The sequence below is a fragment of the Pseudochaenichthys georgianus genome, chromosome 21, assembly GCF_902827115.2.
Source record: "Pseudochaenichthys georgianus chromosome 21, fPseGeo1.2, whole genome shotgun sequence".
NCBI classification, from domain to species: Eukaryota; Metazoa; Chordata; class Actinopteri; order Perciformes; family Channichthyidae; genus Pseudochaenichthys; species Pseudochaenichthys georgianus.
Genome location: NC_047523.1, coordinates 29,703,097 through 29,729,487, shown reverse-complemented (window position 1 = coordinate 29,729,487; position 26,391 = coordinate 29,703,097). Strand labels below are relative to the sequence as shown.

The 26,391-nt window shown below is 41.1% G+C and overlaps 1 protein-coding gene across 1 annotated transcript in view; it reads right to left on the bottom strand.

The window, feature by feature from the left end:
• The window catches only part of klf7b (Kruppel like factor 7b), a 61,919-nt gene extending 43,179 nt beyond the window's left edge, over positions 1–18,740 (bottom strand). Inside the window, exon 1 of the mRNA XM_034109844.2 lies at positions 18,227–18,740. Coding sequence (XP_033965735.1) covers positions 18,227–18,328 — 102 coding nt within the window. The 5' untranslated portion in view covers positions 18,329–18,740. The remainder of the gene's footprint in view (positions 1–18,226) is intronic.
• Positions 18,741–26,391: the final 7,651 nt, after the last annotated feature.

The following is a 26,391-nucleotide window of genomic DNA, read 5'->3' as shown; positions in this document are numbered from 1 at the left end:
AGGAGGTTATCAGATCATTGGGGTTTATCCTCTGAGGAGCATGAGTATTCACACCACCTGTCATAGTTCAATAATGATGGTCCTATTCAGAGAAATGTAACATTTACATCAGTAAATTAAGATTACTTTACTCAACCGACGCATCAGAGAATAATTACTTAAAAGTATTTTTTAGCATGCATATGAAACCCCCAATAAGTAAATACAACATGTTATTAATCATTTTTCCATTTCAGCTCCAACTTCCTGTTTTCACTTCCACACTGGCAGAGAGCTTGTTATCAAACACAGCAGTCATTAGGTGAACTGTCACTCATCGCCCATTTCTCATGCACTTAAATGAGGCTATTGTTGGTGACGATCGTTGAGTTGAGATGGCTGCTACTCTGAACAACAAGCTTGATTTTATCACCCACACATCACCCCAAACACAAACAGACACCACAAGCTGTTAAGTGATGTTCTGCATGATGATGGTGTTTATATATGATGTCAGCACCATGGTGCTCTGTGTGTGTGTGTGTGTGTGTGTGTGTGTGTGTGTGTGTGTGTGTGTGTGTGTGTGTGTGTGTGTGTGTGTGTGTGTGTGTGTGTGTGTGTGTGTGTGTGTGTGTGTGTGTGTGTGTGTGTGTGTGTGTGTGTGTGTGTGTGAGAGAGAGAACAGACTGCATACTACAGCACACATGCTGACTTTTACCCCCTGATGTATTCCTGGTATATTGCTGACAGCCTGCAGTCTGAAGAATACATTCATGTAATGATTGCTGGGTCTGTCTGTCTGTGTGTGTGTGTGTGTGTGTGTGGTGTGTGTGTGTGTGTGTGTGTGTGTGTGTGTGTGTGTGTGTGTGTGTGTGTGTGTGTGTGTGTGTGTGTGTGTGTGTGTGTGTGTGTGTGTGTGTGTGTGTGTGTGTGTGTGGTGTGTGTGTGTCAGCAGTTGGCTAGTGTGCAAACAACAGCCTCCCCACTGCTCACTGGAGTCAGTAGTTCCATGCGTGGAGGTCACAGCACAAACAATTGACAGACTGGTGATTATATATTATATCGAGAACAGATGGGAGTAGATTACATTTAACAACCACAGCAAATAAATACATTAGAGTTATAATAAAACGTCTATTAACCTTTAACCACAGTGTTGACCCAACTGATTTGAACAATTGATGTTTGACCATATACAGTAACTATACTGCATTTGGCAGCTTTACACTTTGCACAAATTAACAAGAAATATCTATGCAAATTAGAGCACCGGTAAAGTCTCTCCGTTGAGACCACCTCTGTGCTTAAACAGTGAGAAACAGCATCACATGTCTATGTTTTGGCGCAGAGCTATTGTCAGTATGCAGCCTAAATAAGAACAGTTGTTATAGGTCTTCTGGGCAAAGCTGCAAATATTGTCCAAAGATGGACACAGATACGGTTCTGTTTATACTTGCTGGGTCTCTGTATATACTGATGTGTTTGCACGTTTACTGGCACGTACAGTCTGCTGCCTGTTAAGCACCATAATCATAACCTTTGGGCTGCATACAGACCCTCTTTGCAGGCACCCTAGTTAATGTGTAAAATATGGCTTGAGCTTGCTAGTTCTTAAAGGTTGTGAAAGTGTAAACAGTTTTCCCCAAAAATAAATAAATGGGTGAATATGGACGTTGTAAAAATAAATGTCTAAAAATAAAGCAGATTGTGTCAGATAAAAGCATTGATGAAGTTCTCGCTGTGCTGTCAGTTACTAAAACATAAAGGCAAAAGTCCAACAAAGACATCAATGTTAGTCTTCATAGAGAATCCTGACAGTGCGATCATGAAGGAAAAAAAGATACAAAACTCGGAAAAAACTAAAAGCACAGAGAGAGGTAAAAATAAATCAAATGCAGAGATGAAAGAAAAAAAGGACATATGTTAATTTCTGTAGAATTTGGTTTGAAACAGTCCATTATAGTCCTTTACAGACAACGTGTGTGTGTGTGTGTGTGTGTGTGTGTGTGTGTGTGTGTGTGTGTGTGTGTGTGTGTGTGTGTGCGTGCGTGTGTGTGTGTGTGTGTAATCTAATCAGGATATGGAGATTACCTTAAATCGTCCGGCAGGGATTACACTCCCTTTCACCAAGCTGATTCAAAGGCCACACTTATAAACGGGGGTTAACAGCTTGTTATAAGACTCTGGATTGTGTGTGTGTGTGTGTGTGTGTGTGTGTGTGTGTGTGTGTGTGTGTGTGTGTGTGTGTGTGTGTGTGTGTGTGTGTCATGTGCCAGGCTAATCTTCATCACTCAGAGCGATGAGGGCCAAAGAATAGCAGTCGGCATGATGAACAACACTGAAACAAAGACGTAACGATAGATGGGAGGAGAAAGGGCAGAACAAAAGAGAACACACACACACACACACACACACACACACACACACACACACACACACACACACACACACACACACACACACACACACACACACACACACGACAGTCTGGTGCACTCAGCCAGCAATAACAGTGCAGAAGTAGAGCATCGCCACCTTTCCTCTGTGAGGTCACATCATCAACTATGTGACAGTGTGTGTGTTCGTGTGTGTGTGTGTGTGTGTGTGTGTGTGTGTGTGTGTGTGTGTGTGTGTGTGTGTTCGTGTGTGTGTGTCAGGATGCTCAGATTGTGTACTCTCTCTGTCAGAACATAGAACATATAACATTATACTGTAACATCACGTCTCGAAGCTATAGAATAAATCTCTGATATTGTCAACACTAAGCGTTTTCAAACGGACTCAGCCCTGACGGTTACTCTTGGATGGAAACACTTCAGGCATTCGGTCCAGATCAAGCGCAATGTTTAAAAACAAAACAAATCCGAGGGCAGGTAAATGTCTCTGTGACAATTAAGAGGATTCACATTGATGTCAGTCTGGCATTCATTTGGGGATTTTCCATGCCTCGTGCACCTGCAGTGCACCATCTCCTCTGCAGCCCTGTCCACCACCATTGATCTGTGCTCTATCCTTTTGGATGCTGCACTCCAACACTGAAGTGAGTTTGCTGTTTAAATCAAGATGCCTGACTGTCACGTGTAGAAGATGTGGAGAACAGTGTGGCCGGGCCAGTGGTGGAACAATGACATGCAATATATCCAGCATTGATATATGTTTCTTTAGCTTATATAGTGGACTTCCAACTTTCACCAATTAAGGAGCATGAGGAAGTGTTTTCAGGTTGTTATTGGCACTGTTGGTCGCCATTACGCAATTATCAAAAGACTAAAAGAAATGATCACGGTATCTCTGCATGCACTACAGCACATGAGATGGCACAAAGGGCAGAACTCTAAGAAAGCGCAGTTGATTTTTTAAGATAAAATATAATTCAAATGTCTGTTTCCTGTACTGTGCTCAGTTGATCCTACACAGATCCTTTGAGCGAGACTTCTTTGAGTCATTATAGCTTTGTGGAGAACCTCTAACCCAGGGGTTCTCAAAGTTTTGATGAGTGAGGGCCAATTTAGGTACCCAATATTAGATTGAGGGCCGCCCAAGAAAAAACGGAACACAAAATAATTCCAAAACAAATCCTTTCTTTATTGTACTAACCAATTATACATACAGTATACATTAAGAACTTGCAGAGGACACAAAGTTGGATTATCTACAGACAGTGACTAGCTAAAATCGCTAGCTAACTCCCGTTTCTGATTCTGATCATTTACAACAGATTTTCCGCTTAACCGCAACTCGCGAGATGCCTAGTTGCCATGCAACCAGTAGTCTAGCAAACTTTCCACAAGCTGTCATTCATAATTTAGGAATGACAACCCAGGGGGTGCAGTTTTACCATTCTTAAATTTCATTCTAATTCTTACTAGATACGAACCATGGAGGATTAAAATATAACGCATGCATTTCAGCGTGTCACATTAACTATCGCGGGCCACCAGAAACATTTTCCGAGGGCCACCATTGGCCCGCGGGCCGCACTTTGAGAACCCCTGCTCTAACCCATCCAAGAAAAAAGGACCCTGGTATTTTATAATGTGATTGCTTCCTGAAGCTTCTTTCTGCACCTTAATAAAAGCAGAGCTAACAAGGAGAGTGTTCAGAGGAGCTGCTGATGTGGATCAGAGGCAGAGAGTCAACAACACCGCTGACCGGCCGATGAGGCAGTTTACGGACCAAAGGAAAGCAGAGATAGAGAAGATTTAAATCAACACTTCAGCCAAGCTCAGCTGGAAATCTGAATGAACATATTTTACAAAGTACTACAACTCACCATGAGCGGCTGAATTGTCCCATTAGATGCTTAACAACAAATATAAACAGGCTTTCCACTTACTTTTAAGACAGATGCATGTTATAATTATTTCAAAACTAATATATTTCAAATTTCCCCTGGCCAATGTTTGACAGTTGACTGTAATGGAAACATAATATCAAACATATGTCTTACTTTTTTTTAAATATTAGGATGTTTTAATAGGGTTTGACTGTCCCTTAAACCTAGCTCAAGTTGTGAGTGTTTCCTAAATACTGACTATACTGACTAGAAAATGAAATTCTCTCTTCAGTGTTTCACTTAGAATGTGACACACACACACACACACACACACACACACACACACACACACACACACACACACACACACACACACACACACACACACACACACACACACACACACACACACACACACACACACACACACACACACACACACACACACACACACACACACACACATAGTTTAATATGCAACACTGTTCATAAATAAATGCATAAAGAGTGAAGTCATCACTTATACACACACAGTCCCAGGCCTTTGTTTCACATATACAGTCACGCATGCTCACACTACACAATGACCTCATCCCTCACATCCTCCCTCCTCCACACCATCACACACCCACCCACAAAATACACAAAAACACCCACCCACCTACAAAACACACACACACACACACACACACACACACACACACACACACACACACACACACACACACACACACACACACACACACACACACACACACACACACACACACACACACACACACACACACACACACACACACACACACACACACACACACACACACACACACACACACACACACACACACACACACACACACATATATATAGAAAGGGTCAATCCATTAAGACACGCCAGCAGCTGATGCCTCTTTTATATTCCACTCATTAAATTCACTCATGTTACTGTTTGGAATAGACTAATGTAAATCATGATAATCAAATGAGTTATTATACTCTGTACGCTGACACGCAATAATCAATACAATGCAGGATCCACATGTGATAGAACTTTTCTCAAGAAACAGTAATCACAGACGTATGAGGCAAATGCATCATTGCACTTTAAATCATCTTAATCACATTGAACAATATCAACTGTTGTGACTTGAAAGATTTTAGATATCGTCATAAAAAACATTTATAAGGATCAAAAGACAAACAGCATAAAATGGAGTCAATGGAGAGCCTTAAAAAGGGTAGATGCACAATATGTGTGTGTGTGTGTGTGTGTGTGTGTGTGTGTGTGTGTGTGTGTGTGTGTGTGTGTGTGTGTGTGTGTGTGTGTGTGTGTGTGTGTGACTTCAGGGAGGTTTATACTGTCATAACACCTTTTTTTTACACCAGGGTCTCTATCTCTCTTTCTCTCTCGTTCTTCTTTATCTCCAGAGGTCTTTGTGTTTTGAGGAAGCCACTGATCTCATTGGCCTTGCTGGAAAGCATGGCGGGTGGACGCATGACTCATACATGCCCGTGTGTGTGTGTGTGTGTGTGTGTGTGTGTGTGTGTGTGTGTGTGTGTGTGTGTGTGTGTGTGTGTGTGTGTGTGTGTGTGTGTGTGTATTAGAAATTGTCTTGGGGGTAAGAGAGAAACACCCTCTCTTTCTCCACTTTGCTGTGTCCTGCAGTTCATCCTTAAATAATTCAAATGCCGCGCTTCATCCCCCCCTCCACACATGCACACACGAACGCACAGAGATACACACACACACACGAACGAGACACACACATACACACACACACACACACACACACACACACACACACACACACGCGCACACACACACACACACACACACACACACACACGTCGACAATTGGCATCTAAGTGAAGTTTGCTTTGTCCACACTAATGTGCACAAATCAGAAAAAACATCTTATTTTCTTCCCTCCAGGCTCTCCTCCAGAGGGGGGGGGGGGGCCTGGTTCCATGCTGTAACCGGGGGCAACTATCCATGCAAACTGAATCATAATAGAGTTACAAATATTATTTGTCATTTTAGTTATCAAATATCGACCAAACATTTTGACTGCTCATTTTCTCAATGAAAGGTCATAATTCAGAGATGTGAAGTTGTCAATGAAAAAGACACAGAAATTCAGCTATAGTCTTCCCATCAAATGAATCACACACGTATTTTTGCACGAAGAAAGACTGGAACGATTCATCTATTATCTAACAGTTGTATATTTCTGTCAATAGACCAATGTATTAACCAACTAGTCATTTCAGTTGAAGTTGAAAGATTTACTTACAATATGTTTGAACCATACTGAGCGAATGGGTCAAAAATACGTAAATACACTCAATCCTGCCGTCATCCACAAAGTAGCATTATACAAACTGTCAAGACACCTTTCAAAGTTGCATGGGATAGGGACTAGTAGTAGTAGTAGTAGTAGTAGTAGTAGTAGTAGTAGTAGTAGTAGTAGTAGTAGTAGTAGTAGTAGTAGTAGCACAACAGTAGTAGGGGGTGGGGTATTTTATACCTAAAATAAATGTGAGAGTAAAGGCCTTTGATTTGATTTTCACAGTTGTCTAATCAAACTCTACTTTCTCTGCAATTGCTGGTCATATATCAAGGTGCCATCTTTAAAATACAATCAATGATACCATTTCTTTTTTTTATGCTTCTCCACCTGCAACGTATTAAAAAAACGAGTTGCTCCAGGGCCTCAATGCAGCAGCCAAGAAACTAGCCTTGGTTAACAGGTAGCATTTATGACCCCCAATTGAATCACTACGTTTTATTTGTGTAATCATCTGGCAATAAAAACGTCCAAAAGATACAGTACGTTAATATCAACACATGTACTATTTGGTCAGCTACTCGACCACACCAAATCAGAGACACAGAAGCAGAGGAATGGTTGTAAGATGCGAAAAACAAATATTTTCTGCCTGTTTTTTGTCAGAATAACAGAAAAGTGCTGCAATGCACAAGGATGTGTTTTGACAACTAAAACTGAAAAAGAAGATTTAACCAAAATGAAAATCCTGACATAATTTAACATTTAACATGTATTATTGTGGACTCTCTTTCTAGTCCGCTCTTTTACTCTCAGACACACACTGCCGTTCTCTACGTCTGTGTACATGTGCAAATAGACTGGCAGCACATTTATCTACAAACACAAAGCACTGGTCTATTCCCTCAGGTATTGCTGGCAACATTGTGGATTAAAATAGCTGACGACCCACTTCTCCCAGTATGGCATGGCACTGCCGGGCCAGACACCACAACCATACAGTACAGCAGCTCACAGCTGGCCTTATTTAAAAATACTTGTATAACTTGCAACTACGACAAAATGGTGACCTGGAAAGTGATTACCCCAACTCAAAGATGAAATACAACAGTAGTTTATATGTAATACTATAATATTCTGAATGAATATTGGGTGGTATAATGACATTAGTGATTAGAAAAGTTAGGCAGTAAGTACCTATTTCAGTCCATTCCAAAACCATGACTCAGATCACTTAATGCTAAAGCGGGAAATTACAGGAAATTAAATAATGTGGATTCAATTAGTGACTAAGACATTTAACATTTCTGGCCGTGCAGCTGCTTTAGTTTTTCGTTTGATGTCCAGTCATCAGATTAGGTTGATCAAGCCAATGAGAGCTGGATGAAACACATGAAAGCATAACGTGACAGCAGCAAATGTTGCAGGAGAATGCAAAGCTGCTGCTATAGTATTCAAAAGAGTTTTTGAATTTGAATACACATTTGGTTTATAAACTAAGTATGTGCAGAGCCATCTTTTGAGGGCAAAACTTTCAAAATGTCCGACCAGTCCTCATGTATCCTGCATATCATGTCATTTCAACACATATCAGTGAGTGTGACTTAGACGGTCCAAAACTCCACAAGGAACTCTTAAGGAACATTCTGATGTTACAGTACAAACCTTTCTGGTTTTGAGAAGAAACCCATTTTAATTACTGAAAAAGAATGCTCAAGAAATCTAGCTTTAAATGTCGACTCTTAGTTCTCTGACATTGTTTCTCTACCTCCTTCTGTCTCTGAGACAAAGAACAGCGGCAGCAGACTCATAAAGAAAAACAGGACAAATTCCCAAGGTCATCCTTCTCCACTGCATGTGACCCATTTACTGTGTCCCTCTCTCCACACACACACACACACACACACACACACACACACACACACACACACACACACACACACACACACACACACACACACACACACACACACACACACACACACACACACACACACACACACACACACACACACACACACACACACACACACACACACACACACACACACACACACACACACACACACACACACACACACACACACACACACGCACGCTGGCAGGCTTCATCCTCACTGCAACTCTGTCACTTGTACCGTCTCCACACACACATACAAACACAGACTTAACATTATTGCAGGTTGACATTTAGTAGTCTCTACTGTGATGACATGTTAATGTTGACAATAAAATGAGTTGTTGTTTCCACTTTTGAAAGTTGTACCTGATGTCAGACCCCGTGAACACTGAAGAGCGGCAACACTGAAAAGGCAGAGAATAATTCACCATTGTTGAAAAAGGTTAATGGCGTCTTCCTGTCGTCTTGACTTCCTCTGCTGAAAAACACAAGCTCCATCTAAAGGGAGTTCAAGCTGCTCGCCTTTGTTTACAGCCTTTGGAAACAGATTCAAAAGGCAAAACGTTTGGCACAATTACAATGTCAGTTACAAGGAAAATGTTTGGGAGCATTTAGGGGTTATGGAAACAGTTGCATTGTGTGTTACCCTTGTGATCGCCCGCTACACACAGTTAACCCAAACATGAAGCCATGCTCTCATTCTGAGAGGTTTCAGAAGGTTACATCAATCATTTAATGAAATTCTGGTGGACTTAAATATGACTAACTTACCTTATACTAGACTTAAAGCAAAACTATGCAAGGTGTAATTAATTTTTTGCAGCAGTCTACTAGATCTTGGTGAAAACAGCGACAAATGTCTGTGTGTGTAACCTAGATTGTGTACTGCCAACTGTAGGCCTTTCCAAGCTACTACACACACACACACACACACACACACACACACACACACACACACACACACACACACACACACACACACACACACACACACACACACACACACTTGATTGCCCTGTTAGCTGTTGGTTCAGCACATGAGCTAAGAACTAAAGAGACAGGAAGAGGGTGTATATTCGACTAGATGTGGCAATGTTTTTATACAATTTCATAAAAAGAGGTCTGCAAATTTAAATTTGAATCAGTGTGCTCATTAACAGCTGCTGGGATTTTTCTTGGAGATTATAACTGTTTGAAAAGAGTCACAGTGACTTTCCTGGCTCTGCATGGCATGCTGACGCCGCTGATATTCTTGATATCATGAATTATTTTAACAGATCATGACTTTGTCGGCTTGATTGATATTCTTCTTCCTCTGGAAGTAATAAAAGAGAAGAAGAAGAATGTGAAAAGGAAGCATGGTCTTACAATTTCATTGTTTTTTTGCAAAATGTGTTTTTTCTTCTTCGTCTCGTCTTTGCTGATGCATCAGTTTTTCCACCTCAGACCACAGCAGAAACTTTTTGCTATATTTGGGCTTTTGTTCAATTCCTTTCCTTCAGTTTTCTAAATTCAAAATGCGCATAAACAGAAGGATGTGAGGGGGATAACAGGGGGCAGAGAGGGAGGGGGAGAAAGGGAGAAGAAAATAAATAGACACAGAGAGAGAGAGGGACGAGGGAAAGAGAGGGCTGGATGGAGGCCAGGTCACAAGGCTTAATCCCAGAGCCAATCGGTCTGCAAACACTGGCTCAGCAGGATGTAGAGACACACACGCAGACAACACAAGACACCTGTGTGTATGTGTGTGTGTGTGTGTGTGTGTGTGTGTGTGTGTGTGTCACCACAGCTCAGCATGTGATCACCAGGAGGATTTCTCTTGATAAACAAAGAATACATTCAAACACTGTCAGCTGTTCTGTTTTGAAATAACTTCCTGCACACAAGTGTGTTTGACCAGCAAATCCGGTACCATAATAGTAAATACAGAGTTATAAATAAAAGATAGGCCTAGATAGAGCCTGTATCCATTCAGTCAAACATACTTGACTGAATTGGTCATTCCAGAGCTTCCCATTATAGAATCTAAGCACCTAAAGGATAACATCAAATAGCTTTTCATCTCCAATCGGTGTCTTGCAATCAATGGGAGAGTGTAGAACTGGTGCAATCAGCTGCAGTTGTAACAGCACACTTATTTTGCACATCACACACATATTGCATGAGTGACTACACACGCTCTCTGTCACTAAAAAGTTAGCACTATTCATTTAAGGGAACTTATTTGGACTATCAGTTGCTGTCTTAATTTGAACTGCAAGCACTGCTTCCATTTGTTCCGACTTTCCAGCTGGTTAGCACAAAAAGATAGTGAAATTGAAACATCTTAGTGCCTAAGTTGACTTTTCAAAATGTCTTGCTCTTTCGACCAACAGCCAAAAAGGTATTACATTTTAATTATTTAAAATGTATTAAAAAAAGAAAAAGGGATTTACTTTACAAGTGCAAGCAAGTCCAGTGTTTGCAGCAGTTCTATTGCAATGAACAGATTGTGGTCTGAAATGCTGCGGGGACTGAGTCCTAATGCCAGCCTCACTGCAGCTGTGACAGCAGTCCTTCCTGCTCACAGTCTTTGCTGAGCTCGGCTAAACACCTACCTCTACTCAGGCCACAGACATAAAACTGATATCAGTTTTCCTATTTGACAGCAAGTAATACAGCAGACAAGCATATTTCCTAAACGTTCCCCTAATACATTGCTTATTGATACAGAAAGTCTACACAATAGCCGATATCCACAGTGTGCTTGAAGCATGGGGAGATTAATGGGTAAATCTCCTCATAAACTGTAGTAATCGGGCTCCATGGTGAATAGTTCTGGAGAGCTGCCCTCCATAAAAAAAACCCACTCATCTTGAAAGATCAGGGCTCTGGCTTTCACAGTATAAGCTCTCTCCATCACGAGTGCAGTTCATTTGTTCTGCTGCGGCAGTCTGACTGCTCACTTTCTTATCTAATCTCTGCCACCGTAGACTGAGTGCCTTATTCACTTACTGAATTATGGGTTCTCTGGCGAGTGTGTGTGTGTTTTACTCGAGTGATTTCAAATTATGAGGAGAAGACAATAAACTGTGTGTTTGAGGGAACGATATGAAAGAAAAGGAATGAATGCGGTGATTAGAGCAGCTCATGGTGAGGAGAATATTGGCACCAGCTCAGACATGTTTGTGCCTAAGGGCTTATCTTTTTACAAATCTGACTTGTTTTACACCTACAAACACTTTATTCTGTCTTGCTTCAATTGTGGTTGTCACATGACTGTAATATCTACATATTTAGGAATGGTATACATGTTATAGAAGAAGAAAGACAGTGTAGCTGGAATACAGAATCTTTAAGTTGAAAACATTGGTTTTGCTTCTTCTACTTGAAAGAAAATAAGAAACCTCAGACAGGTTGTGTGGCCTCAATCCACCTTTGAGCCCCCCAGAGAGGTAGTGAGCTAATCAACGACACTGAGGAAGCAAGGTGCCCACTTGAGAACCCCCACCTGTCAACCATCTGCCACTCCCAACAACAAAGTGATCACCACTGTACAGCACAAGAGGTTGTTTGTATTATTTTTAACTCTACATTTAGAGTAGAACAGCAAGTTATATAATTCCAAACTTAAAAGCACTAAATACTAAAATAGCTCTCGATGATGTGCTTTGGGATCAACTTTGAGACAACCGTCCATCAATGTTCTGTTCAGCTTTGTTCAGATCACAGTGGGCTGCTGTCAGTCCCAGCATGCAGCGGGCAAGAGGCAGGTCACACTGGACGAGGTGCCAGTCAATCACAGGACTGACACCAGGCAGGCCAGAAGTTCTGCTGATCAACACGAGCCGGGCCAGTTCAGTTCACAATGACACTGCAAGCTGAGAGGTTAAAACCATGTCATACTGTAGCTGTAATTCAAAGTTGTTGTTATGGTTCATTTATGACAGCTACAATGTATCCCACTTTGAAAAACAAGACATCTATTGCTGGCTATTACTGTACATCTAAATAACATTGATATAAACACTTACGGCCCGTCCACACAGCGGCGTGCGCTGACGCTTGCCGGCGGGCGTGTCTGAAACTCGACCAACAACCAATCACATGAATCTCCCGCCCCTGACACACAAGCAGCGGTTTGATTGGCTAGAGCTTGTACTGGCATATGATACGATTGGCTGACGCTTCTACCGAGGCGTCAAAAGTTGAACATTGCTCAACTTTTGCAGCGAGCCACGCCAGCTACGCTCCGCGTCGCTTCCCACGATGCATTTCGGCTAAAAGTGACGTCACCCCATTCAAAGTGAATGGTGAAGCGTCAACGCACGCCGCTGTGTGGACGGGCCGTTATACAATTGATTCAGCTAAGGAGCAATGCACCAGTTTTCACGTATTAATAAAACATCTGCTTAAGGCTGGATTTCCACTAATCTGGTTGATTCTTGGTAGTCTGCAGAAAGTGCAGCAATGAGTCATTAGTGTTGGACGAGTGGAAGCTTTGACCTACTGGTGACAAGAGACAAGAAGTCAGAGTTTCCAAAGTCATTCGATTTGATCATTAAAGGAACAAAGACCTGGGTTTGTATCTAATGTCATTGCAATTCATGTTATTATTGAGGTATTTCACTACAGAACAAAGTGTTGATATCCTACGCTTCCATATTCAGGTTAAGTGAGCAATCGAGTCTGAAAAGGCAAACAGATTACACGGTATAAGAAAAGCAGCCAATTCATTGCAACAGTATCGTTCAATTTGAAAGGATAATAAAGTTGCTCCCATTCATTTTCTTTAATACACTTTCCTACTGATTGGTGCAATGTTTCAGCACATGATGAGATTGGTTGTGTTTTTTTCATTTCATAATCAGCAGCTATCCTTTCTTCACCTCACTGTCCTTCTCTCCTTGTGTCACTGTCATCTCTGTCCTCATTTCCTCTCCACTCCTTTGTTTTTTTCTATCTCTTCCTCTTTTTCTCATCTGCTATGACTATGAGGAAGCAGCTGTGCACCACAGACAATTTCACAACAGTGTGTGTCTGTGGTGACACAGGACGGATGGTGAGAGAGACAAGAGGAAGATGGAGTTAAAACAAGTATGCTCTTTGCTGACAAACTTTGACCTGCATGTATGCTTCTTACCTCGTGTATTGTGTCTACTGGTGTTTTATTTCTCCCTCATTCTTTCCTCCACTTATCCCCCCTTCCCTACATACAGAGTTACTGGGCTGTGAAATGTGAAAAACTGCCGCATACATGGCAATTCATTATCTTGTCAAACTTCCCAGAGCCAGCTTCAAGCCACAGGGAGAGAGAAAGAGATAGGTTTATGCAGCAGTCTTTGCACTAGTGACTAGGGCAACGGGTAACCAACGTTTAACACAAACTCAATCAACTAAACCCCTCTTTAAATCCATCAAAGAAACCATCTCCACAGGAAGCATTGAGGAGTCAGTGCTAACTTTATCCATAACTTTGCAATACACTATGGTAATGTGTATCCTGTCTTTAGAAGTCTGCAAGTGGAGAATGTGGATTACACAAGTACAAGACATTTAAATAATTTGCTGCATTAAAAAGCCTGATGGGATGTGTTGACCTAGGTTTAAGCCATATGGCAGTATTTCCTCCCAGCCTGTGTAGCATACTCCAGCAGGTCCATAGGTCAAACGCTCAGCCTGAGTTATCTCGCAGTGTAGGTAAAGTACAGTGTAAGAAAGAGTTAAGGTTTTAAATAATGCACCTTTTAGGGGCGATACACAACCTGAGAATAAGCTCTGCCCGAGGGGCCATATCTTAATTGTGTCCTGGGCTTTTAGCTGGTTCTGAATTGGATGATTTAATGTTGAACATAGTATTTATTGGTGAGATATGTGAGTATTTCTACATGTGAGGGTTGAAGCACATGCAATGGTTGAATGTGCAGAATACTAAGGGTGTGCCCTAGAGAGGAAGATGCAGGGCTATAGGTTGCAGGCTTGTCAGGACTAATGGAGACACTGTATATCAGTAACACAGGAGCTCTAGCATAGTGCTGTAACGACACCACATTTATAAATCAATCAGCTTGAAAAGAACTACAGACACAGAGTACATAAACCATGAGGCAGGATGAGACAGACACTGTGAGGGAATCAGTTAGTATCCAAGTACCGTTAGGCATCTCAATGAGGATGGTTACCTGCATGTTGTCTCCATTTACTGTATTGTGGGAGTCTGCTCATGCTCATTTGTATTCACAACAGCCACACAAAGCCTAAACCTCTGCTCCAGCTTTCATTTACCAAAAACCCTTAGTTGTCACTTATTCCCTCTTGCTCATCCAATTTTGGCATGGCTCTGCTTTGAAATAAATTGATTATATCTAATTGGGAAGTCTGGGTTTGCCATTTTTTCCTTGGACACACACACACACACACACACACACACACACACACACACACACACACACACACACACACACACACACACACACACACACACACACACACACACACACACACACACACACACACACACACACACACACACACACACACACACACACACACACACACACACACACACACACAAAGCCCATAACATCATTCCAGACCTGCATAGACACAGCAATTATATGCAGAATGTGGGCTCATACTGTCAGAGGCAACAAGGCTGATAGACAGGCGAAACAGAGAGATTGGTGTGTGTGTGTGTGGTGTGTGTGTGTGTGTGTGTGTGTGTGTGTGTGTGTGTGTGTGTGTGTGTGTGTGTGTGTGTGTGTGTGTGTGTGTGTGTGTGTGTGTGTGTGTGTGTGTGTGTGTGTGTGTGTGTGTGTGTGTGTGTGTGTGTGTGTGTGTGTGTGTGTGTGTGTGTGTTGGAGTGAATGACGGAATAGAGGGAGACAGAAGAACCACAAGTGGAAAAAGTGTGGGTGTGTGTGCCTAGTCTCAGTATGTGTGTGTGTGTGTGTGTGTGTGTGTGTGTGTGTGTGTGTGTGTGTGTGTGTGTGTGTGTGTGTGTGTTTGTGCACGTGTTTCTGTGTGTGTGTATCTCTCCTCTCTCAGAGATTGTCCCCACTAGTGCGGATACAATTGACAGAACGTCGTTTCATCAGCTTTGGCCTTCCATCCACAATAACAGCATTTTCCATCCAGAAAAACTGAGCTCATCTTTAAAAAATAAAAAAAAACAATCTCCCACATAGGATTTCAAATATTTGAAAGGTGGAATATATATGACGTTTTTTTTTAAGACAGGTCCATGATGTCGTGAGCTTAGCTTAGCTTAGTAAGCAAAGGAAAAATGCTATCCAAAAAAACAAGGAACAACACCGTCTTCGTGCTTCAATCTGTGCACATGAATAGTTTAGCTCATCTTATTATTTATAACACACGAAGCATTCATAGAAATGCCAGGATTCCCCATCAAGAAGACAGTTTTAAATTTCTCCCCGATACCTTTTATTGCCACTAGTATTTGTCATGTAAACAACTGATGGGGATCCAAATAAACGACAAAGTCACTCACAAAAAACATGTGCTTTCATTCACTTTTGGCATTAGTGGCACAAATCTGGTGTCACATAGCTTTCAAACGACACCTTACAGTGTACTCTCTTTTTAGTTCAACAGTCTATGTATTAGGCTGAATATGTACAACTCTTTTCTGTAAATAAAACTGCGGATGAACTGAGTGGAATTACTCCCCCCCCCCCCCCTCCAGCTCTACATTCCTGTAGGCATCCATTGAAACAGCTTATCCAGCAATTCTGTGGAAAATAAGACGTGACATCTAAACCTAAAACTCTATGGAACCTCTCAATCATTTAACAATATGATTACAGATGGGAAAAATGGGTTACAAGGGATGAAACTATGTGCTGTTGTCCACTAAAAATAGGAAGAGGCAGTAGGAATTTGTGTCAGTAAGACAGTCAGAGAGCAGATATGCAGTCTTGGCTTCATCAGGTCTATAAACACATGAAATGGCATATAAAGGTGGCAACACACACTCACACACACAAGGCTGAATATAGCTTACAACAGCTTCGATTTCTCAAGTTCAAGGAGAGGAACTTGAGGGCAAATATGTGTATCGCCTGATTCTCTGTTATTAAATGATTATGTATTTTGAGCATAAATCCTGCATTAACTCCTCATTCAGGTTGTGAAACCTTTACTCTACTCAGAGAAAGGGTATGTTTTATTCACACAAACCACCAAAAGACCACGTGGTCATCTGGGGTACAAAGAAAATCAACATATTTTTCCTTTAATCTATTTTACAAGTACAGTAAATATTTGATATGTCAGATAAAGGTTAGAAGACTGTGGGCGCTCATGCTCAGTCTATATGTGCTCTATAGTGGCTGATAATGCATAATTCAGTGGGATTATCTGCAAACAAACAGTGGCAGATGTGGATATATTATTTAAGAACACGTCACTAGCTATTAAGCATGTGTCCATCTTCCATCGCCATTGGGTGTGTGTGTGTGTGTGTGTGTGTGTGTGTGTGTGTGTGTGTGTGTGTGTGTGTGTGTGTGTGTGTGTGTGTGTGTGTGTGTGTGTGTGTGTGTGCAAACCAGGCTGACTGACCAGTCTATCGATCTGATCAGTCACACTAAAAGCGGCGTCCTCCATGATCAGCTCAGACTGAAATACAAATTCACTCACTCACCACTTTCACCTTCTATCAGCTCAGAGTCTCAACTGTCAATTAAATGCAGCATCAAGTCTCTCTCCGTTCAATACAACAGGACAAAAACGTTGATGGAAAGTTAAAAGAGAGCCAAGTATTTCAACCACAACCACCTTAAAGTTCTGATATTAATGTTAAGGTAAAATATCCGACAACAAATAAGACACTTAAAGGGGTAAAACAGCTGAAATGTGCTTCTTATCAGATCAACGTGGAGCCCTACATGTCTGTCTCCCCTGGTAAAAGGAAGCATCATTTTCAGATTGACCACCTGGATGTTCTGAGTTTAATCAAAAAGCCATTCATATTACCAATACCATAAATATGTATGGGATAAGTAAGTGGAGAAACAGGTTTGATCCTTAACATACCCAAGTGAAGCCCTAAACCTCTTATCTCCAAAATGTCAATATTTAAGAAAAAGCTATTTTTTCTTTTAGCTTTTTCAGTTTTTCCTGCAGCATTTAAAACCTTTTTTTTTCAATCTGAATATCATCATGGGGGATTTCACAACGTCATGCTCATGCTTTTACATTAATGATTAAGAGGTTTAATTAAGCCCTAAGTAGGTTTAAGGTACATCTAAGGGATAATTCGCTCGTATGGGTCGTTTTTAAGCATTTTAAAATACTGTTTGTCCATTATTTAGTACCATTATTGTATAAAGCTCTGTCTGTGTTCTCTCTCTCTCTCTCTCTCTCTCTCTCTCTCTCTCCCCTCTCTCCTCTCTCCTCCTCCTCCTCCTCCTCCTCCTCCTCCTCCTCCTCCTCCTCCTCCTCCTCCGTGTGTGTGTGTTTGTGTGTGTGTGTGTGTGTGTGTGTGTGTGTGTGTGTGTGTGTGTGTGTGTGTGTGTGTGTGTGTGTGTGTGTGTGTGTGTGTGTGTGTGTGTGTGTGTGTGTGTGTGTGTGTGTGTGTGTGTGTGTTCTCCTGTCAGCGGACCTTGCCGTGCGCGATCTGAGCGAAAAAAAAACTAACGCAACTACACGGGGCTGCTGCTGGCGCTCCGGAGCGCTCTAGTGATGCAAAACACTGAAAACACCAACAAGCTCACACATAGTATTTCATCCCAGTTAAACCCCCTTCAATTTCCCGGAAAAGAAAGAAAACGCATCATATCTGACCTGCTGCCAGTTCTCCTCCAGGGAAGGCATCGCAGAGAAATAACCAGTGTCATGAACGAGTTGGAGTTCCTGGAAAATACTGTAATTCGCCAAAACATCCATGCTTGACGCAGAAAAGGAAAAGTCAGTAAAGAAGTCCGGAATCCAAACGATGAAACGCGCACTTCTTCTTTCCTTCTTCTCAGACTTGTCAGGTTGAAAAACAAACGCTGGAAAAATCCCAGCTGGTGCAGAAGAGCGCACCTGAGCACTTTAATTAAGAAACAAAAAAAGCTAACCGGAAAGAAATAGTTGGATATTTTATCTTTCTAAATGCAAACCCCGCTCCTCTTACACTCGCTCTGTCACGCCTCTCTCCTCAGTCCGTGCTCGGGGGTGCCAGATCTATTTCCGCATTGCCAGATTGCCAATCGGTCTCCGTACAAACTGCCAGGTTGCCAGGTTTGCTCCTCCAGCAGCAGACTGGACCGCGCTGCAATCCAGGCGAACGGCGCGAGAGGGGAGGGAGGCAGGGGAGGAGCCACCTGTCAGTCAATTTCATGCGTGACCTAATAAGGTAAATAGGGTTGATGATGTCACTAGCGTCCAATTAAGGAGGCGCTGAGACTGAGGGAGTGGGCGGGGTTTCCAGGAATTCAGGGACGCTATTGGCTGCAGGACGCTGTCAGTCCGGCGGAACATGGCGAAGAGGGGTGAGTTATTTTTAGAGGCCTATATAAAACCGACAGCATTCCGCTCAGTCACTACAGGCTGCACGAGCGGAGAGGAAACCGCGAGCGCGGCTGCTTCGTGGAAAACGCGACAAAAAGATGTTAAAATGCCTAATAATGTGCTGAAATGAACAGCTGAGCGGCAGAAGCAGCAGCATTGATGTCGGAGAAAAGATGCTGTGTTGTTTTTCTGAGGTGTGACAGCTTCACCACAGCTACTCCTCCATGTGGTTTCCATGTGGTGTCTGTGCGGAGAACAGGGATGCAGTGGAGGAGGGAAGAGCTCAACACGATCCTCCCACCTGTTCACTTTACAACAGTTTATCCTCCTTTTGTTCTCTACACGTAAATCCACTTTCATTAGCATTTTCGAAAGCCCCATAATAAATATGTATTCATTCAGCAGTGGAGTAAGACTTACATAATATCACAAGTAAAAGTCATGCATTAAAATATTACTGAAGTAAAACTATAAATATATAAAACTTGAAAATATACTTTAAATACTAAAAGTAAACCTACTCCTTTTTGAATTGCGTATTTCAGCAGACTTGAATATAATCATTACCACTTTAATGTTGCTAAAAGTAAGGATGGAATAATTGTAGCTACTTTGTAACACAGCATACTATATTTGGCACTTTATATTTTGTATTAAGAATGTGCACCTTACTAATGTTATCAAAGTAAAAAATACTATATTCGCCTCTGAAATGTATGTGTATAAAAGTGCATAGAATAAGAAATACTTAAGTTTGTACTTAAGTACTTGCGTAAATGTACCTATAGTTACATTCCATGAGTGCATGTATTATCTGCAATTGAATTCACTGTTGCCAAATGTCTCTGAATAAACTAATATGCACCATATAGGCTACTATATATATATATATATATATATATTCGAGCTCTGCTAATGATGACCGTATTACAGGAAATGACTCAAGATGTGAAACTATGGAAACTGTGACTTGTGAACACTACTGCCAGTTTGAAATGAGATCATTCAAAAATGGCTAATACAGCTATAATCATATCACCTTTGGTAAATAAGAAAAACAAATATTGATGTCAGTCATGTTCCATCTTTAATATAAGAAACCTGCCAAGATAACAGTCTATTCCAAGTTTTTCACACACAGTTAACATAACGTTTACATATGTATACTCAGTGAAGCTCTTTTGCCCTGACAGTCATCCATCAGAGTTGAGAGACTGCAGCTTATTTGTTTCCTAAGTACATGAACAACTCACTGACTGTTGCTGACCAGCCCTGTAATAGACACATTTATGTCTGTGCAATGCGGTTATACACTTTTTTTGAAGGTACACACAGCTTCAAAAATGTCAGCACTGCCTTAAATGAAGTAAAAGAAACAGTTTGAAATAACCTCACTCAGTTTTTTTTTGCTTTTGGAACATTTGGTTTGGTGTCAGGGATTTTTAGGTTCACTGAGTTGTTCTCCAATACCAACATGACTGCCTGAACCTGAACTCAGAGGACAGTCAGACAGGATGTTTCCTCTGTTTGGTTTGTTATAGCGGATCATAAAACCTTTTATAGGATCAGATGGCAGACATTATTTCCAACCGGCTCTCTAAACTTTTGAAGTGCTGCCGAGTTGCATTAAAGCAGCATTCCTAAATTCATAGAAGATGATTGAGCCTGAAGCTTCTTTGTTGCTCACCCTCACACTTTCTTATTGTCTGCTCCCTATTACTTGTCTTCTTTATATCTTGGCATCTGTCTTTCCTTGTCTTGCATCCCATCTTTCTTTTTACTCATTGATTATGTCCTCCTGTACTCTACTTTCACTTCTTCATTCTTTACACTTGCTGTCATTCTTTCATGTATTTTCTTTTCTTTCCATTTGTTTCATGCTTGCTTGCTTCTTTTGTTCGTAGAGTCCACTTTTCAGTCCCACTGTTCTTCCTTGAAACCTACCTCCACCTCTGACACTATTAATAAGCCTGACATGAACCTAGAACACATCGAGCTCTTACAAATTACATTCATTGGATTAATGAGGACGCAATGATTAAAGGTCAAAAACTTGAAACTGAAAGAAACAATAGGCTACTGTTCAAATGTTGACAAGAGAGTGAAGCATGCTGGCACTTTGTTTTGTCAAGGAACAAAACGCTTCCACTGAAGGAGGGGATGTTATTCAAAAGTAAAGCTGCGTCACCTTATATGTCTGGGAAGAACATAAGAACTTGTTTTTGGATAGTTCATTATTTAGTTTGTTTTTTCTTGCCCATGCCTATTGCTTATTTGAATCCGAATCTGGCTACATGCTAAATAGGTTTAACTCTTACTATAAGCTGCATGTAACTTAACTCTTATGTAACTGCCAGTGATGTGTAGCCCACTGACAATTTGCCTGTTATTGAGTTAACACTTTCTTTGTGTTGTTGTATGCCTGGGCTTCTTCCTCTCCCCCATGTCAGCTTCTTCTTCTTCGTGTGTCTCGTGCCCTCAGGGGACGTACTGCTGGTCTCTGAGGACTCCAAGTGCCAGATGGCTTCTAGATCGGCTGTTTCAGGACATTTTACGCATTGATTTTTACAGCTCTGTCTGCCACTGGAGGAACAGAGGAAGGAAGAGAGGAAGGAGGAGGGAGTAGATAGCGAAAATGTGTCTGTTCGTGTGTGTGTGTGTGTGTGTGTGTGTGTGTGTGTGTGTGTGTGGTGTGTGTGTGTGTGTGTGTGTGTGTGTGTGTGTGTGTGTGTGTGTGTGTGTGTGTGTGTGTGTGTGTGTGTGTGTGTGTGTGTGTGTGTGTGTGTGTGTGTGTGTGTGTGTGTGTGTGTGTGTGTGTGTGTGTGTGTGTGTGTGTTGTGGGGGTGGATGGTTGGAGAAGTATGGATCAATACAACTACTGAGTGCCTGTAAGAGGCTCTTAACACACTCACATGCAACATCTTTGTGAGATTCACATTTAAATACAAAACAATAATTATTATGCTTTGTTCCTATAATTTAGGGTAAATCCCTACCAGCACTACAACAACAACTTATATTACACTTATACTACTACAACAACTGCCATAACCACTTTGACATCAATTTTTTAAATGTTAACCTAAACTCTGGCTTTTTCCACCATTCTCTGTCTCTGTTTTAGCAAATAAAGGTTGTGAACAAATGTAAACAACACAAAGAGGATTAGGAGGATGGAAGAACTTCACACTTAATGGATCTCCAGAGTAATGTCACGTTTTCAGTTTCTGGCTCAATCCACTGATCACCATAAGAGCAGCACATATAAAAGCTGTGTGTGTGTGTGTGTGTGTGTGTGTGTGTGTGTGTGTGTGTGTGTGTGTGTGTGTGTGTGTGTGTGTGTGTGTGTGTGTGTGTGTGTGTGTGTGTGTGTGTGTGTGTGTGTGTGTGTGTGTGTGTGTGTGTATAGCACACAACCTTTTCAAATCTGGGCATCTCAGCCCAGCTCCACACACACTGAGTGTTGTAATCGTATCACTCTGTTGTGTTGTTTTGGCACAGAGAAGAACTGCATGGAGAGAGAAAGGAAAGTAAGGGTAAAAAAAGAGGCAAATTATTTCACCATCAGGGCTGAAACTCTAGGATGGTTAAACTTGAAATAAGGATGACTATGTCGTTTTTTACTGTTCAAGAATATATAGGCAAAGAGGAAACGATATATTGACATAATACTTTGTATGTCCTATCTCCAGAAACTCAAGCCCTCATCCTGTTTCCTCAGAAACAAACCAAAGCCTGTAAACATCGTATCCAGGTTTCTGGTCACTGTCTGCTGCAGTTTCTGTGCAGATGCAACTACATCAGTTTTTTTAATCTTCCACACGTACAACTGCACCCCCTGGAGCCTTCTTCAGCTCCACTGGCTGGTGCAGAGCCTCAGGCTTTGTGAAAGTTTCAGTTTTTCACATTCGTCAATTAATTCCATCTTGAGTAAACCAACAGTGAAAGAGTGTTTAGATACAATATACGGGAAACTGACTGAAGACTTCTGAGGTGTTCAGAGGGTTTTGTAGTCACAATGGTGGCAGATATTCATGAAAGCATGACTTCCTCATGCTGCTTTATGAGGATACTGCTGCAGATCCAACAGATCTTAAGTTGATCTGAAACTCAATAACCCAACAGGCAACAACTATCCCCAACCACTGGCACCTTTTTCAGTCTTTACACTCCAAAAGAAGCACATATTGAAGGACTGAGGACAAAACACATTTCTATTCTAGTTATAAATCTTCCATGCATGCTTAAAATTATTAAGTACTTTAAATAATTAAGAAAGACAGTCAGCATCTGAATAAGAAGGCCGTCTATGACTCTCCTTTACCCAAGCAGACTGTAATGTTATCTGCAGACTATCAACAACAACTGGGCAAGAATGAGTGAGAATGTTTTAATTATTAAATCCTACAACATTCAAAATGTGTATCCCTGCCTCACATTCCAACAAAAAAATCGATATATTCATAAAAACATCAAGTTTAGCTACTTTCTTTCCTTACATTTTGTAAACATATCATATCCTATTGTCAATGTTTTTACAACCCAGCGTTGTTCCTTGGGGCTTGGCATGGCATACAAATAAAAATGCAGGTCATAGTTCAAGTCAGAGCTGGTCTAAAAAAGTTTGTAGGACAGAAAACTGGAGCTACTGAGCTGAGAAGGACCTTGAAGCGGGCCCAGAGGCTAAAGCTGTCTCCTGCCTCCAGACAACTACATCACACACGTGGAGTGCACGCAACCCTGAGTCCAGGCGGACAACACACCAAACAATACACAAACGTCCTCCCTCTCTTTGGCCCGGCAGGAGGAGAGGACACAGAAACCGTGTTCTGCTGCGAGAGTCACAGCGGGATCACTGAGCTGGACTTCAGGATGCAGCAGAACATTTCTGTCTGCTTCAAGAGAACCGGAGGTGAAACCACACGCTGTGAACCATGAGCAACACGGTGGACCAAAGAGCTCAGAATATCACCGGAAACTGGGTCAGTACAGTACAGAACAGCACAGTAGCTGTAGCAATGGAACACAACAGAAATATTGTTTATTTGGGTCATTTATTAGTATGTTACATCCTGTGGCTTCTGCATGTGCTCTCATAAAGGTCAAAGGTTTGTTTTCACCTTCACATTCTGGTTCAGTGCGTCGGTCATGAAAACTTGTTTCCACTGACTCGGATAAAATAATGAAATAACACAACTCTGTCTTTGGCCTATTTGTCAGTTAATTGAAATGCTTACTAACACAGCAAATCAACCATGAACTGATTGATGATCAAATCAAATATATTTATATAGCAATACCACAAATAAAATATATATATAACAAAATATTATATTAAATATACTATAACAGTTGAAATAAATCAGTGGTTCAAAGTAGGTGAGTAAATGTCATTAAGTATTGTAAACTTTTGAGGTGCTTGTACTAAAGTTTCTAATTACACTGCTTTATATTCACACATTTAGGAAATCAATTACAAATGCTGTACTTTTTACTTTACATTTACTATTACTATGTATTGTATTTAAACTACCCAACAGTATAAAAAGTAGTTAAAAGTAAGGACCCACTGACCGAATAGGTTATGATTTTCAAGTACCACTTTCATATTTACAGCTCATTATGATTTAGTAATACAATAGAATACTTAAAATGGGCCACACTGCATTTGGAGTACCTTTTAGAGTAAAGTAGATTGTATTGCCAATGCTTCTGTACTTTTTATATAGGTAGTATTTTAAAAGGACTTTTGTAGTTCGTTTTATAGTGTTTTGAATACTTCTTCCACTGCCATGGAATCCCTAAGGTTTACCCCTAAGGTAAAACGATCTTCTAAACACTAATCACAATGTGTCTCCGTATCTTCACAAAATACTCACACACAGCGTAAAGAGAAAAAGCATCTCATCTCCCATTCAAAAAAAATGGAACACCTGCCTTTCTACCATTGACTTACACACATTCCCAACCTCCACTTGCTAAACATGTCGCTGTGATATCTCCTGTCTGATCCCCTCCTCCTCTCATGCCTGTGATGTTTTTAATAATGAAAGGAAGAAGCAATATATCCTCGAGCTGAGGGAGCGATATAGGGTTAAGTATATTCTGCAGCTAATTGCGCTTTCTAGTTTTTAATAAAGAAAAACCACAAGCCTGCAGGCCTGTGTGTGTTAGTGTGCATATTTTCAAACCAGTATCATAAGCCAATAGTGAATCTGAATGTATATATCTGTATACATATATACTGTATGTTTATGTGGTCCCTTCGATCCTGTTAATAATCCCTTATGTCCTCTTGGTCTTGCAAAGCATTGTCAAACAAAACCATGTTTGGCGATGGGAATCAATGCTGATAGCGGGGGATTCTCTATTTTATCTGAAAAGTGTGACATCATGATACATGTATGATACAAACATGTCATACAGTGGACCGTTTAGAGATTGTCCTTAAATACATGAGCATGCATAACCAATAGGTATCATATAGTGCATCCACTGTGTAAGCAGAATGTAGCGGGATGATATATAAACCATAAATGCAAAGTTAACTGTGGTATTTTGGATAATATATTCAAAAACTGCATACACAGTATCTTTGTTTGTACTGTCCATCCATCACTGGTCATTAATTGCACTGATAGAGGGCACAATTCACTCACACTTCAGAAATAAAACGAATTAGTGTGGATCTTCATGCTTTAATCTTTGTGTGGATTGTGGGAATGTAGCTGCAACTTCACCTAAAGGGAATCCTCGGAAGTATGTACGGAGAAAGGGAACTGCGGTAAAGGAGAAGCTATTTAACCGAGTGGTGGGTAGATGGTGGACGGTTAAAGAGTCCGTGGAGGCATTATGTTCTTTATGAAATCGTAAAACAAAAAGGCTGCTCCCTCTCCCTTCATCCCGTCTTCAAAATGACCTTCGCTTTGATGACCAGCCCTCGTTAAGCCCTGGAAATAGATTTTCATACAAACAGACATACACCACACATCATCAACCCTACACCGGCTGACGTGCTGGGCAATAATCTGCCTCAGGCTCCAGGGTTTTTGTGATTGACAGAACTGAATAAATCTTCTTATTTGGATATGCTGTGACAAGAATTAATTACCAGGCAATTGTGTCTAACATATTAATTTAGAGGAGATTATACAATGCATTAGCCCGACACTTATTAAGCATGGTTATATACGCCTGCGTTTGTGTATTGAAATCGCACAGGCGGATAATCCAGTCCAATTCTCCATGCTTGGCTCCCGTTAACACACTGCTGTGTCTCTAAGACCCTCCTTCCTTCCTCACATTTCCTACCTCCTTTACTCTGTTCTCCGTCCTATTTCTGTTCTCTTAAACATCTAAAATAAATATAACCAAATACTTATTGTTTCCCCCCTGAAAAACAGCCCATATCAAGGCAGTTATCATGCAAGCTTTAAATCTACATCCAAGGATGG